This window comes from Fonsecaea monophora (assembly GCF_001642475.1).
Source record: "Fonsecaea monophora strain CBS 269.37 chromosome Unknown Scaff183, whole genome shotgun sequence".
NCBI classification, from domain to species: domain Eukaryota; kingdom Fungi; phylum Ascomycota; class Eurotiomycetes; order Chaetothyriales; family Herpotrichiellaceae; genus Fonsecaea; species Fonsecaea monophora.
This window is the reverse complement of record NW_019174114.1, coordinates 21323-37118: the sequence shown is the minus strand read 5'-3', so window position 1 is coordinate 37118 and position 15796 is coordinate 21323. Positions and strand designations below refer to the sequence as shown.

Sequence of the window (15796 nt, the reverse complement as noted above, 5' to 3'; positions counted from 1 at the left end):
AAGATGAAAGTCAGGGTTCAGCATCAATCTCAGTACGCATTCCATGTGCCCAAGGGCATCTGAGGATCCTGCCCTTCATTCGGAGCACCCATCACTCATCGCCCCCGTCAATTGCCGCTCCTTCACTTCCCCGTTGCCAGCCCATCTTCCAGGCCCCTTTCCATCCCTACCATCGACTGGCGTGGCGTGGTTCTTGTCTCGTCCGTCGTGGTCATCAGCCTTATCACATACCTGCCGTTGTCATTGCCCACCAGCACCAACATGGATTCCAACATCGACAAGGAGCGAGAGACTCTCCACCAGGAAATCACGCGGATCCGCCAGTTCTACGACGGAAGCACCGAGGACGACGATCTGTACATCAGGTTTTTGGCCGCTCACAACAAGAGACTCGACCTCCTCTTGACTGGAGCACGTCGCCGCATCCAGGCCCGGTTCCAGGGCATGAGCATCGAGCAGGCCATGCATTACGAGATGTTGCGGTCCGTCGGCACCGCCCTGGGCATGATCCACGCCATGATCTGGTACGCCATGGCGCCCAACGACGACGAGCACCAGCTCCGCCGCCTGTACGTCTGGGCCTACCTGAGACGCTACCAGCTTGTGCCCGAGGGCTTGGGCGTTCTCTCGGGATTCTCGCTGCGTCTGTCCCATCAGCCTCTGGAGGACAGCCAGCGGCAGTGGGACGAGGCCGTCGAGTATTACATGTGGTGCGAGGACGAGGCGCCCAAGCACCGGCCCAAAGAGGAGTTTGAGATCGAGGGAGCGTGAGTATCGACCATTATGTTCTTGTGTCCGATGAAGTGAGCGCTAACACGTCCCGTCTTGACCGACAGACTGCCGATGGCGATGACGGAGAAGAAACGATTTGTCCACCGCCTGCGTGGACTCCATCTGATCAAGCCGAAGCTCTCCAAGATTGTGGAGAAGCAAGCGATGTAGCGTGGGATCTACCGTCAAGAAACACACAAAAGTATTGAAATTGGGAACGGGAGGAGCGGGACAAGGTCCAGGTCCGGATGCAGGCGTACCGGTAACGTCGGGGCGTCGGAGTTGCAGAGAACCGTCTCTTCGCTCAAGCCATGGAAAATGATGGGAACAAGGACATAGGAGAAGGGTAGGACCGTGCTGGGCTGCAATAACACACTGTCAATGTCGTTCACGGACGACCTTTGAGCCTGACGTCGTTGCGGCTGCGGCTGCGGCTGCGGCTTCGGCTGCGGTTGGGTTTGGGATTTCGCCGCCGCATACAGTCGCCTGTCAGGTAGTCAGTCATTCACTCAGTCAAACAGTCAGGCAGTCAGGCAGTCGGTCGGGTCAGACAATCGTTCAATCACTCAGTTATTCAATTATATACTCAACGAACCATTTATCTACGGTAGAATACCGCTGGTGGTCTTCCTGTTTGTCTGTTACCTGTATCCCGTGGTGAGTGCACAGTTTGAAACCCCTCATGCAAGGTGCGGGGTAAACCTCAGCCTCACCTCTCAGCCACTCCAGCCTCGTCCGCAGAAGAAGCGAGGCTGCCGAGAGTTGCATGAATGAATGAACGTTTTGTGGGCCGTGACTACGAGGTGCCATGTACCACGACAGTAATTGTGGCCTCCGCTCCGCACTGGCAGTGCCTGATAAGGGGACAACGGATAACAAGCAGCAAAATAGGGGATGGGTTGCCCGCCGAGGGGCTATATACGGTTTACGGGCCCGAGTCAAGTCAAGCCGGACTTATAGAGCTCGGTGCTCTCCCCTTTCCACTGAACTCGTCATTGGGGTGATCATTGAATATCCGTGATGCCGACCGTATGAGTACGGCATGGTTGTACGAGTAATTGTAGTGCGGCATGGTGCGGTGCGGTGAGGGACGTCTGACTCGCCGCCCGCGCTGTCGAAGGCTGCCTACTAACTAACACACAAAAATGACCATCACCCTAAGGTACAGTAAATATCTGACTCGACGCCTTTGGACTCGGGGCCCCACACGTTACTAGTTGTGGCCATGTCACGTCTGACTCGATGCCATCAGAGTCGTTGGGCGTTCTACCACTACACTACCTCGTAGTTGTGGTCAGGTCTGACTCGATGCCATCTCACTCGTAGTTACAGTCGCCGTCGCCGTCGCAGCAATCGTACTCGACCATCCCAGTCCCTCACACCGACCAATAACCATCACGCGAGACAATGACAACCCCCGGGGGGGGGGGGTGTTAAAACACGTGATTTTTGTCCAAGGAAGGAACTCGGACTTTTTGACATAGGAACTGTACTCTACTTGAGTAGTACATCACTCACCACGACGGTGTCAGTAGTAATAGTCCATCAACGATGACGTGACCACGATCAGCAGAGAAGGAAGAGAGATACACAGGTTTGAATCGGAATCATACGAAATCTGGACTCGGCTTCCGCACAGGTTGGTCAGAAGACACGTTGTCCGTGTCTTTGATGCTGGGTATATGGCACACGGCACATGGCATGCGGCATCGCATCCCCAGCCAGCCGGATCACTCCGAGTATGTCGTTCAAAATTGTCGAGCCTTTAGTGTATATCCTCGTCGTCAACCACGAGCAAAATGGATGGCGAGCACAAGGCCCAAGTCTGGCTGCCAAGACGAGGCACAGCCTGAGCCCAATGCCGATTTTGATTGGCCAGATCATCCCCCGAAATTTCTTTTGCCTGCACCTCCCGCAATCCATGATATAATTTTGTGAAAGTAACACCGTTCGATAGGCTTTGACATGGCAAGTCTACTTGGACTAGCTAGAACCTTCAGGCGTTGGTGGAATGAAAGTTATAGACGGACAACTTCATTTCCCGTGCTTGTCGGCGAGGGCAGATTAGTCATCCTGCGGAGGTGTTTGTGAACTTGGCTGGCTGGCAGGCATCTATCGGATGGGACTACACTGCTGGTACTTCGTCATTCGAGCGTTAAATATGAGATTACAACAAGATTATCGGGGTAGGTAGGTAGGTAAGTTCTGTATTGTCCACGCTCTAGTCGTCATAATCATCACGGTCATTAAATTCGTCAAGGCATATCAATCAACCAAACAACCAATCGAACAAACAAGTCTTTTGAAGTGAATAAACTCAGAGAAGCCCCCCGGCCCAGAGAGCACAACGACGCCCTGGTGGCCCTGAATGATCAATACCCAGCACATGTAATCCTCGTGAGATACGAGTCGTCGTCATCGTCATCACCATCAAGATTCATGTTGCCTGGTAGCTGCCGCCTCGGCCCCCTCGCCAGATTCTCCCTCGGTGTCATTGCCCTTTCTTTTCCTTTACCCTTATCTTTTGCTTTGCCCTTCCACTTTCCTCCGATTTGTCCATTGCCAGCGCCCATGTCCATCTCCATCTCAGCGGGAAGCGTGAGGCGTCGCGGTGGTGGTTTGGGCGGAGGAGAAAGTGACGGCGAGAGAGATGGTGATGGTGACGGAGAGACTGTTGACACCTCCCGTAGTCCGCAGAGTTGGCCTTTTAGCGGAACTGCCGTGAGTATGCGGGGTTGTGTCTGCGGTGGCATCGCCATGGCGCTTGGAGGACGCGGTTTCGACTCCTGAAGTCTGCGAAATTGGCTCTTGTGCGGAATAACACTCGGAGGGCCAGATTGTGTCTGTGGCGTCATCGCCATTGTACGTGGGGGCTGTGGTTTTGATGACATCGTCATTGCCGTGTATGAGTGCTGCTGTGGAGGGATCGTCGATGGCCTGTAATAATCTGGCTCCTGACACGCTCGTACACTGTCAGAATATAGCCCTGGCGGGTTCATAGTTGCTTCGTGGAAACGTGGCTGCGCTGGCATCGTCTTTGCGCCCCGGAATTCTGCATCTCGAAATTCTGCACCTGATGGGATCGTGGCGGGGCGGTGAGGGAATCGCGAAGGCGGTTTTACTGTCACAATGCTGGGATGGCGTGGTGACGGCAGAGGTCTTGTTCTATTAGGATGTGGCAATGAAGGCCTCGCAAGTCCTATATCAGGGAGCAGTGGTGGCGGTGTCGTGGCTGTTCTGTTGGGCGGTGGAGATGGTGGCATTGCCGTGATTATATCTGGGCACAGCGGCGCAAGCAATGTAGTTGTAGGGTCGGGAGGTGGTGTCGGCGGCAATGCAATGTTAGGAAGTGGTGGCGGTGACACCATCGCTGGTCTTGTGGGGAGCGGCGGCGGTGGCATCGTTGTTGTTGTGGTAGAAGGTCGCATCGGAGGAGACATTGCTGGGCTTGGATGATATGGCAGGGGCGGTATTGTCGATTGCGTAGCAGGGTATGGTGCTGGTGGTGGCATGGCTGCTGCGGAAATAGGAGGATGTGCCAGAGGTGGTACAGAAGACGTTGTGTTAAGAGGATATAATCGTGGCGGCATTGCTATTGCTGTCTCAGGTGAATACATTGATGGAGGTCTTGTGGATGCAACATCGCGGTGGGGTGGTGGGAGCATTGCTCGTGCTATGTTGTTCGAAACGTATACTGGTGACGGCCCTATCGGTCCTATGCTAGGGATATGCGATGAAGGCGGTGTCGATGCCGGGGTAGAAGAGTACGTTGGTGATGATGATACTGTCGATGCTATACTGGAGGGGCTAGATGGTGACGGCATGGCCATCTCTGCGCCAGAGGGTTGTGCGGGGAGCGGTACTGTAAATTCTGCGCTGGGGGAACGCGTTGGCAGGGGCATTACCGGTGCCGCATCAGGGGGCCGTGGCGACCGTGATGCTGTCGTGGTTGTTCTAGCTGCGGGTTGTCGTTGGCTAGGCGCCTCTCGCTGTAATGGCACGTGACCTGAGGGTTTTGAGCCCAAGCGGGAGACTGCGGATTCTAGATGACGGATATACTGCACAAGTTGAGGACGGACGAGGTCTTGAAAATCGCCTTGCACCCAGGTATCCCAGATCTTGTCCAGCTCCGCGTAGGAGGATCTCCATATCTTGTCCTCTTGTTGGACTATTCCTTTCCATCGTTGTTCATTTGTGCGCAACTCAACCTTCCAATACCTGCGTTGTTTTTCGTGATCTTGTCTGACGGACTCTAAGGCATGCTGATACTCGCCTCTCATAGATGGCTGACGTCTTTTGAATTCCTGTTCACGTTTGGATAGTTCCCATTTGTCTCGATCTCGTTTGTCGCAGTAGGCTTGGTGCAAGTCTTGGAATTTTGTGTCCAGGGACCGAAAGGCCCGCATGCATGACATCGCCAGACGCTGATCAGTGCGAGGAGCCTGCTGGGATCCTTCCGGCGGTATGTACCCTTGCTGCTGCCTCTTTGCAGCAGGGGGCCCTCCGCTTCCTGCGGTGATGGGGTCCTCGGCAGGGCGTTTCCTTTGCCAAGTCCGAAGGTCTGGAGGTCTTTGACTTTCAGGAGATTGGACGTGGTCGTTTGGCAGAGATACCCCGTGGCTCCCCGAAACGCCTGACGCCGACGTAAAAGTCTGTTGAGGCTGGCTGGTTTGCACGGTGCTCCATTGCGTCCCGAGGGTGGGTGTCGATGGGACGGCCTGCCGGGTTTCCACGAACCTTCCTTGAGCGCTGGTGTGATATTGCGGCCGACCGCGGGTTTCTGTGGACATATCATACGACTGCTGAGAATGATCGAGATTGCCTTGTGGCACGACATGTGGCTGCTGTGCATGATTGATATTTGGCGGTCCGGGTGGTGAAGTGTACAAGTGCTGAGATTGGTCAGTGTACCTGGGTGTCATTGTTTGTGACTGACCCTGCAGAGCCTGGCCTGCGTATTCGCGTGACATGCCACATGGCTGCTGAGCCCAAGGGGTGTGTTGCGGTATCATCGCGGACGACACACTGCTCCGAGCAGCATACCCATGTGCCCCAGAATCGGCTTGTTGCGTCTGACCAGGAGGTTCGAAACCCACGGGGACCGATGCATGAATCGCATGCACCGATGCTGTTATATGTGGCTGTTGTGGCTGGGCAGGACATCCGAATGGACTGCTATATGGCTGCTGTGTGTGATCAGCATGGTTGCGCACAATGGTATACAGCCTTCTAGCGTTGCCAGGGTTTCTAGGCGACACAACAACCGCCTCAGGAGCACAGTGGATACAGCAGCTTTCAGCCTGGCATCGTGACACATTTTGTGTAAAGACATTCAAGGCTTCTGAAGGCTGGGGCGAGAAGTCCGCAGTGTGTGTATTTGGTGGCTGTAAAGGCTGTACACGAGACACTTCCGGTTCCACGCGCACGGGCGATTGGGCTTGCCCATTGTGTTGGGTGGTGATTCCGGCCTGAGATTCGGAAGTGAATCGTACTCTGCGTCTTTGTGGCTTCTTTGCTGTCCTAGTAGACGGGGCAGGATCTGTGGGGTGGTCTTGGGGAGTGTGACGGACATTGTAATCCATCAATTGAGAATGATGGTGTTCTGGGTGACTGTGCGACGGCCAACTCAAGGGGTTCAAGAGGGAATGCTCAGAAGCAGCCGGCGCTTGCTCGCGCAGATAGTAATCGTGCCTCGGGCATTCAAAAGTATGATATCTGGAGGTTGATGGAGGGAGGGGTTGGTCGCCTTGGAAAATTAAGGCCATTTGACGCGAGGGGAAGACACGGATATTCCTGAAAAGGCGTAGCGCATGCTTTTAGTAGCGCTTCAGAGACGAATCAATTTCATGTCTTGGTCGTCCGTCCCGAAGCTAGAGACTAAAGTGGACTAGCCAAATTACCAAGCACATTTTCCGATTAAATTTTCTCGCTATCAGTGTTTGTTACCGCTTTCACCCTTCAGGACAAGTTGTACACTAAGTCTCGAAATCTGCGGGGAAGCCTGCGCAGGTCGTCTTCCTGTCACCGGCCACCTCTCGTCTCTCTGTGTTCTTCCTCTCCTTTCAAGCTCTCTTGTGCAATTCTCTAACTTCCTGTCGTCCCAATGGTTTCCGGTCCTCTTGTGCCACACTCTAGCACTATTCAGTCCCAACTCGTGGACAACGCTTGGTGAAAGCTTCAGTTTAGCTTGTCCGCCGGTAGGTCTGCCTGGGCTTTCCTCGAAACGGCTTCTCACTAACCCTGTCACTGGCCCAATCAGAAAACCGGTTTTGCGGTTGTGTCGATGCTGCCCCGTCGCTTCAGGAGACCCATTCATCAATCCACAACGCATCTCCAGATCTCCTTCTTTTCTAGGCCGTAGTTGGCTTAGACACCCTCTGTTTCCTTCGACGGTAGCCTGCCCCGACACTTCCATGTGGAGACGATGTATACTGATAAGCACTTTAGTGAACCTAGCGTGTTCCAATTATGCCCTCTCCAAGATCCATCCCCACCCGCCGACGGCTCCTGGAGCCGGAAATCCCTTCCTACAAGATCAAGACCCATCCTCGGAAGGACTCCGAAACGTTCCGGGTAGTGGGTGCAAGGCGCGGCCTCCCCGCTTGGGAAAACTTGAATACGCTAAGCCAATCGACGACGGGGATCTGTGTGGATGACCAAGTTGTGGTCTATTATCTCGATGAGCATGAAGAGCTGCAGCAGGCGAACGCTCTAGTCCTTGAGATCAGAGTGCTGCCATCGATAAGATCAAGAGGAGGTCCCAACAAAGATACGATATTCTTGCTGGTGGCATGGTTCTACGAGGGAGCTTCTTCCTCCAGTTGTACCTCGGATGCAGCGAACCTGGTTCTCTCGTCTCATCTCGACGTGGTCTCCATCGAGTCCGTCGAAGCGGTTGTGAATGTGAAGAAACGGATTCCCATCCACTCAGTATTGATAATCCACACAATGACGCGGGTTAACTCTTCCGAAGTCAAATGGCTTCCCGAGCGAGTGAAAGATGCCGGCGCGACGGAACTGAAGGACGTTGTGGCAGAAGATGCCGAGCCAGAACACCGCGGCTCGGGCGGCGACCCGGTATCGTGCTACCTGGAGACTGACACTGTGTTCATCATGTCAACTCCCGTGGTGGCAATGCCACCGAACTGGATGACTCGCTACGAAGAACGCCAGGAGCAGGGGCTACCCACACCCTCAGTGTCGCCTGGCGGAAGCTAGCAACGGTACGATGACTCGGGTACGTGGGGTGTTGGGACCCTCTGCTGGGTTAGCTGCTTGGATACGCACCAGCAGAGCGAGGGGGAAAGGTCCTAGGGATGGGATTTAGGTATACCTGAGGATAAATCAGACAATGTAATGGTCAGCTCCATAAAAGCGAATCTTTTGATGATTTTCCATGTAATGAAATGCATGATCATGTTACATCCTGGCCTTGTCGCCACATTTCCTCCTGGTTGCTTCTGCCATGTAACCACGTCGGTAGCAAAACCTATATCCTAGTCGCCAAACCTGACGCGTAGCCTCCCTAGAGTTAGTGCCAGCAATAGCGAGACTGCCCGACACGATTGATTTGGTCGAGAAAAAAAGGTGGCAAAGCTGCGTCGAGGGTCGAAATCAGTCACGTGAAATAAGGGCGTCCGTTGTCATTACATCACGTGATAGACGGACTGGACATGTACGATTGTTCCCTGCCCAATATCATCTGCGGTATTCGGAGGTGAGTTCATAACTATGCCATTTAGTATAGAGACTTGATTGCAACACAGTGAGCGAATGCTCCAGGCGAGGGGTTGATCAACTCATGTATGGTACAACACGGAGCGAGGGTTGTTGGAGGATCAAGGAGCGACTGCCGCTATCGTAGATCTCACTCCAACGGGGATTCCTGGGATTCCAAGGAAATCCCCGGCCGTGCAAGGCTTGAGATTGAAGCACTCATGACCAACTCCACACGCCGTTCGAACGCTATAACCCGCCGCCTTCCAGGGGGGAGGGGAGGGTTCTTCAGTCCCATGTAGAGCTGCGCAGGTAGATTCGTAGATTCGAAGGTGCCGAGGCTATGGACGGGGAAGGTTTCGCGACGCGACGCGGGGTTTGTTCACCTTTGAATTACTTCGACGTTTAGAAGACACAAGCGCACGCTATCTGTGGTCACTTGGTCCTGGGAGCCTTGACCTTGAGCACAATTCCTTCTTGGGACGCTTTGGCGAAACGCCGACACCCTCTCCACTGCGGTCACTTATAGAATGGCTTGGCTCTCCGTTCGAGAATCCAGTTCGAGACCGAGGCCATGTCGTATAGGAACACATCACCATTAGCCTACCACCTGAAAGTGAACCGGAGAACTACTTCGCCGAAACGTCCGACAGCAGTGAGGATCAAGATGACAACTTCACTGCCACATCCGGTCCCACTGCTCTGCGAACGACCATGCGAACGACCTCGCCGAAGACTCGAACGAGACGACCCAAGCAAGACCTATGCCACCAAAATTACGAGGAAGATTGAATTGAGATGATGATGATGTTATGTCACTGGTCGCCATCGAAGGGTACGCAGATTCAGAAGCGATCATGGCAGCTTCAGTCGTGAAGAGACCATGTACGCTGTTGCACAAGACTCACGGGCACGGAAGAAGGCAGCTGAAAAGAGCCAGGGCGTTAAGACGTCGTAATGAAGAAGAGGGTAGGAGATTCAAGGCGCAATTTGAGCGATCAATAATTACTCGGGACAAAGTTTCAAAGGCTACTTCGATTTCCTCCATCCCTTGATGCAGTCATACAAAGACGGAACCAGGATTCTCCGTCTGGAATGGCGTGACAGAGACTGCTAACGACGTCCTTTCGGTGACGCGAGAGGGAGAAGCGGAAGATAGACTAAGGCTACTACTGGTGGTATTGCTAAGCTACTGAACGAGTAACGGCATGCCTGGCCGGGTAGGGTGGCTCGGCAACGAGTGTCTCCAGGAGGACGCTTGGGCCCAACATTCCAGCTTTCCCAGCGGTCGAGGAATCGTCGTTGTCGAGGAAATCAAGTGCAGTTGTGTTGGTAATTTTTTGGCTGTTTTGAGCCCGCCAAGCCGTTCGTGCCCTCCATTAACTGCGACTGAACCGATCAATGTCTCTCCTCGACTTCAGAGATCTGGCCCTCTGCGACTCCACTGGTTCAGTTTACAGCTTTTCCAAGTTCCGGCGTGGGTTATAGATACCAGGCACGTCCTACGGATCATTCATCGCCGGTCAGTATGGCAGCAGGTGTTGCAAAGCGATACACAGACGGAGCTCGAAAGGGCCACGACAAACCTGGCCTCCAGCAGGTCAAGCCTGGTCGTTCAAGCCGTTAGGGACCACCCTTCATCGTCTGCGATTCAACCCGACTGACTGATCATAGGAAGAAAGCAGCCTGCTGCCCAAGACAAAGACGAGGGCGAAGACGTGACCAAGCCCCAGCGGAAGAGCCAGAGAATACAGGAGAAGTGTCGGTTCCATGCCCTTCAATCCACTTCATTGCGTCGTTACTGTGTCACTGACTGCATTACAGCCAAGCAGAACTGCCAGCAAGCCCTAAGTGCAAGCCCCAAGACCTCCCTAAAGAGCCCGCGGCCAAAGGAGAAACAATCTGCAACCCAGAAACGGGCCGCAAGAGGAGAGCAGACGAGGTACTTGCAGAAAGCAGCAGCGAAGCAAGACAATCGTTCCAAAGAGAAGATCAGAGGCCAACCTACGGCTTCGCCCGCGGCACCAGGAGTACCTAAGAGGAGTCAGTCGCCATCATTACTTTGTTGGATCAAGTTACTGACCCAAATAGCTAAACAACAGCCTTATGTGGTTACCGGAGACGAACAACTCGGCAACGTGAAGCGTCCTACACGTGCGCTCGAGCAACACGCTGCCCCAAGGACTGGGTATGATAAAGAGAGCTTCATTGAGACTTGGTTGAATGGATCCAGCTGGTTTCACAGAGAGCCGACAGAAGACGAACCCCAGCTTGCCGCATTGGACAATATGGCCCCCCCACCTACGACCGTCTTTTCTTTCTCAAACAATACCTTTGAACGCATGACTACCCCATCTAGAAAGTCCGGGGGACCCTCTGCAAACGTTCATGATTCAAAGTACCGAGAATGCTTGCGTCGCCGAAATATTTACATCAATCGTGACCATCCTCCGGCAGAGCTAATGAAGCGAGCAAGAACGATCATATCCACAGAACGAAAATCTCCGGGAATGAACGATAAAACAGCTCAAAGCTTGGTAGCAACATCGCGTAAGATTGAGAACCAGACTGAAGCTAATATCACGCGGACCTTCGCGCCAGGTATCATTCCTGCCATGAATGTGCTCCCCGACGACAAATTGGCATCGAGTGCTAACCAGTTGTGGTCTGATTGCGTCCCTGTCCCGCTCAAGCCGGCTGCCCTAACGGTCCCGCTACCCTTACCTAGACCAAAACCCGATCTAGTATTTGGATATTCCGAAGAAGCCTTCTCTGATGACCAACTCGAGACGATTCCATTTCTCATCGACGACCAGTTCGGCCAAAGCTACGCCGTCCCGGACTGTGAGGTTCGATTTCCATTCCTACAGGTCGAGTTTAAATCGCAGGCAAAAGGCGGAACCCACTACATCGCAACCAACCAGGCCGCCGGTGCTGGAGCTATTGCGACAATTGGCAAAATCGACTTAATACAGCGCAGTTTTGGAATGAAAGAATTCGATTACCATGAGCCCCAGTATTTCTCCGTCACGATGGACCATGAGCTAGCTCGGATCAATGTACATTGGCTGAGAGCCGATGAAGGAGGGCTGCATAGCTTTCATGTTGAAACATTGTCAAACCATCTCCTCAACGACGCAAATGCCATACGAGCGGTTTCTCGAGCGATCCAAAATATTCTTGACTGGGGTGTAGGTGCACGGCTGGAAGGACTCTGCACCGCACTGGATGCGTACCGGGAGATGGTGGTCCATAGCCTGGCGGTCACAAATCCACAGAGGGCGCAGGAATCGGAAGTTCTACCTCCAACTCAATCTGGAACGCCGACATTGGGGAGGATGTTGCCACCTGATAGCCGAGGCCGGGGAGCACGACACGCATCAACAGCAACGAGCAAGGCACCGCAAGATCGTGTTGATGTTCCCACCAATGTGCAGGCTGATGCGCATTCGCGCCACTCACTCGAAGATGGCCAAACGAGGAGACGCATTAAGCCTACACAGAAGGTGCGGGATAACATTTTTCAGGGTCAGAGACAATGAGAGGGTCATGAGTACGTTGTCCGGAACTGTTGCTGTATGCACAACATGTCCCCGTTGTAGCCCGTTACGAGGATGGAACGATTCTTGTGTCCTTGCCAGCTTCCTTGAGAAAGCTCCGATCAAGGGATTCAAAGGCAACAAAGACACCGTCGATGAAGAGGAAGTGAAGAAGGAACTCCAGGATGCAACGAAACGTGGTTGTCGTCGGACGTTTGGCGCCCTGGCGTCAGTATATCGAGCGAGGAGTTTTGGGGGAATTCCCGGGTCTTTTGGCAGTTCACCTCTTAGTGGAAGGGATCAGATGGACCAATCTGAAGCCTCTCCAAAAGGCATGGAGGCCTCACGAAGGACTTGGCGATGCATTACTTTTGGAAAGGAAGTGTTTCGGGTGAGACTAATACGCCGATCCTATAGCGTGCATGAGCACCGTCATGCAGACATACAAGAACTTCCCTGGTGGCTAGCAGTGGGACAAATCATCCCAGTATCCCCGACAGTGTCACTCTTCTTTTCCACATCGAGTATCGTAGTGGTGTACATTCAAGTTATGTGTGTACCAGCAGGCCCAGCTTGCTTGGTCTTTGCTCGGTGAAAAGGCTAGAGATGTTACAACCGTGCAAAGCAAAGGACACGGTACGGCATTGTGTGTCTTGGTTGGTACGCACGCAGCATTTGCAGAGCGACTGGCGCAAGGTCTCGCGAGCAACTGGAGGGTCCTTCCCCCGGACCACGCCGAAGGAGATGTGACGCCAGGGTAACAGGGTGCGGTATTTGGTAGGGGAAGACGGGAGGAGGGTGAGGCGGAACAAATGTGAGATTGGAAGAGATTTGGTGCATAGGACACTCGTATAGACAGTAAGCAAAGATACAAGTTCCGTATGGTCTTGTCGGCGGTCACGAGCAGGGCGACAGGCCGCTACCAGTCAGTCAGTAGAGTAGGGGCCGCCTGAATTGGGTTGGGCCGGGTTGTTCATCTGTCTGTCTGCGTGGACTTTGCGGGTGCGGGGGTCACCCGTTCGGCCCCGCAGCCTCGTAACTACAAACAGACAGAAACCCCCCCCCCCTTCCCACTACTAAGAAAGACGATACGTCAAAAACTCAAAACAAAGGAGACACCCACCACCATACACATTTGACGGGTGTATTGCGGATCTCGATAATATTTTTTTGGGTACAAATCTGTGATGATATCCTGCCTGCACGTGAACCGTTTCCCTCAAGGAAGCGAGCGGTAGGCGGTGGCTGGCGGACACTCCGCCATCAAAAGTCCGCAGATGGATGGCCTTCAGTCTGGGCCAATTTGCCATCTTGGCTAGCATCCCAGCACAACATCGCGTTCTCTTTGATATCTGGGCTGTCACAAGGAGAATTATGCTCGGTAACTAGTAGGTTCGACACGAATAGACATTAAAAACTTCATGAATAGCTGGGTTAAACATCTGGTAACAAAGTGCACCACGGATCAAATTCCAAGCTCCGTCAGGCCCTCAGCATGGTGCACACACACCGGGGTTCAGCGTTCAGCGTTCGTCCTTTGCGACACTCAACGCCCTCACCATCCGCTGCAGTTCATCAACCTGCTCCTTCAGCTGTCTTATCTCGACGACATCGGCGTCAACCTCGACCACCGGTCTTGTGGACTGAACCTTTGTGTCCCACCCCTCCATTCCAAAGTTCAGGTCGTGCGGCATTTCCTCCCACTCTTCCACCGTGTCGTCATCTTCTTCTCCTCGACTTCTGTTGCTTTGCACTGTGCGGGCATCCAGAGACTCCAGACCAGCGGTGATGAGTAACAGAGGCGAATAGATGACGCCCATGACGTAGTTGTTCAATCGCTCATAGCGATGCGGATCCATCCACCATTCAAACGGGATGATCAAGAAAAGCAACTCGATCAAGTTGAATGGCGCGATGAAGACATTCTCGTCGGGCGCACGTACGAATTGCAGTGTCTTTTGTGCAAACATGGCCATGTACTCATCGATCGCATTTTCGGTGATGTCTTCGTACGCACTGTTGTATAATGCGATGAGGATATTGAGCAGGATAACCATGACGACGAATGTGAAGATGTAATATAGAATGAGGCCGAAGGGATGGGCATAGTTGTCAAAGCCTTCGAAATCAGGCGACTGCATGACCGAATTGGCCATGGCGGTGATGACGAAGCTGGTGATACTGCTGTTTCCCTCAACTTGGTTCAGACCAATAAAGGCCTGGAGAAAACCCACGCAAACGACCAGGAGAAGGGCAAAGAAGATGAGGGATTCACGCATCATGACTTTCAAAACGACCAGCATTGCGCCGAAGAAGCGGAACGTGTCCAGATACAGGAGGAGACGGGCCCAGAACATGGGTGCAGCAACACAGAATATGTGGTAACCCAATCTGTTGAGTTCGCGCCGCTTGTCGTCATGCTCGTCGGGGGAGTGGCCGAGAGCGGTCATGCGGATAATGAACGAGGCTGTGAGCAGGGCGTAGAGGCAGTTGTTGAAGGCGTTCCAAAAACCGAAATACCAAATGCCAACTTTCCAAAATTTGCCGATTTCGTCGCAGATGAAGCCCAATGTCATCATGTAGAGAATACCCTCGACGATGTCAAGGTCGCCATCTTCATTCACGGTATTGACCGCCCCAGTATACAAGGCAAGATAGAGGACCGAGATGGTGATCTGAAGGGCGTTCTGATACAAGGGCGTGCGCATGCGGTCGGGGTTCAGATGGACCCAATAATTTGTATTGTCGCGGTCATTGTAGAAAACAAATCTGCCCGGGTCTTTGTCGTCTTGATGAATCCAACCCCTCCAGAGGTACTTGATGCACTTTTGGTAGCCAGAAGAACCAATGACGATCAGGCAGTGCAGGTCGACTGCCCTCTCGATGACATTTGCCGGGGGTGTCTCCTCGTCTTTGCGGATGACCGAGTAGCGCTTGAGGAGAATCTCCTGCATCAGGTATTCTTGGTCCTCCTCGTTCTCGATGATGCGTTTGGCGATCATCTCACAAGCCACAGCACGGACATGGTGCAGGTCTGCATCCCAGAGCTCCAGATTGGCTTGTCTAGTGAACCATCTCTTGCACACAAGCAGGCAGTACACCACGCATCCAGCGTACTCAGTCCCGCCCGCTTCTTTGGCTGTCTGCACCACCTTCGGAGTTATAACGGGGCTGTTGGCAGCGACAATCTTCTCTTCGGGAAGCTCGATAGGAATGACTGCCTCGATCTGGTACTTTAATCGGAGGGCGACTTTGGTGACTTCTTTGGCCGGCAAGCCTGAGGGAGGCAGGTCGGAGCTGTTGGCGGGAAGCACTGCGCCAGATAAGTTTCCGGTCGTGACACAGGGTTGGGGCCCAACTTACATCTCCTCGTTTCACTGTGGTGATATGGCGATTCTCTTTCGCGAGCTCCGAAGAGAAGCGTCCCCCATTTGACCATGATGTGTTGGGATCCTATGGCGCGTTCGAGGGGATTCCTTGGCGTTACTTGTTGATCAATCTGTAACTGTCGAGCTCCCGTCCTCTGGAACACAAGAGAAAAGGTAGAAGAGAAGAAGAAGAAAGTAGGCAATCGACGGTGCGCTACGGCGAGGAGCGACCTCAGCTGGGTTGTGGTCGTTGAAGGTCAAACTTTGGGTTTTGCCAGCCTCTCATTGACACATTTTGTCCGAAGCTCCCCCGCACCCGCAGACGAGGAAAACCGGTTTGCAACCCTGGCACAGCTGAAAGGCGGCGAGGTCTCCCGGCTCTCAATACCCGCCACATGTGTT

General features: G+C 53.4%; 5 protein-coding genes across 5 annotated transcripts; 3 read left to right on the top strand and 2 right to left on the bottom strand.

The window, feature by feature from the left end:
- Window positions 1–261: 261 nt before the first annotated feature.
- Window positions 262–942, top strand: AYO21_11794 (hypothetical protein; the record flags this gene model as incomplete). The annotated part of the gene is made up of 2 exons (XM_022661677.1): window positions 262–767; window positions 837–942. 2 exons carry the CDS (start codon window positions 262–264, stop codon window positions 940–942), a joined length of 612 nt encoding a protein of 203 aa, XP_022506026.1.
- A 2415-nt stretch (window positions 943–3357) lies between these two features.
- AYO21_11793 (hypothetical protein) lies at window positions 3358–5693 on the bottom strand (the record flags this gene model as incomplete). Its single annotated transcript, XM_022661676.1, has 2 exons — window positions 3358–3686; window positions 3743–5693. 2 exons carry the CDS (start codon window positions 5691–5693, stop codon window positions 3358–3360), a joined length of 2280 nt encoding a protein of 759 aa, XP_022506025.1.
- A 1546-nt stretch (window positions 5694–7239) lies between these two features.
- On the top strand, window positions 7240–7989 carry AYO21_11792 (hypothetical protein; the record flags this gene model as incomplete). The annotated part of the gene is made up of 1 exon (XM_022661675.1): window positions 7240–7989. One exon carries the CDS (start codon window positions 7240–7242, stop codon window positions 7987–7989), a length of 750 nt encoding a protein of 249 aa, XP_022506024.1.
- Window positions 7990–10015: 2026 nt separating this feature from the next.
- Window positions 10016–12029, top strand: AYO21_11791 (hypothetical protein; the record flags this gene model as incomplete). Its single annotated transcript, XM_022661674.1, has 3 exons — window positions 10016–10109; window positions 10162–10248; window positions 10312–12029. The coding sequence occupies 3 exons, from the start codon at window positions 10016–10018 to the stop codon at window positions 12027–12029; spliced, it is 1899 nt and encodes a 632-aa protein (XP_022506023.1).
- Window positions 12030–13549: 1520 nt separating this feature from the next.
- AYO21_11790 (hypothetical protein) lies at window positions 13550–15465 on the bottom strand (the record flags this gene model as incomplete). The annotated part of the gene is made up of 2 exons (XM_022661673.1): window positions 13550–15339; window positions 15390–15465. The coding sequence occupies 2 exons, from the start codon at window positions 15463–15465 to the stop codon at window positions 13550–13552; spliced, it is 1866 nt and encodes a 621-aa protein (XP_022506022.1).
- Between the last annotated feature and the right edge of the window lie 331 nt (window positions 15466–15796).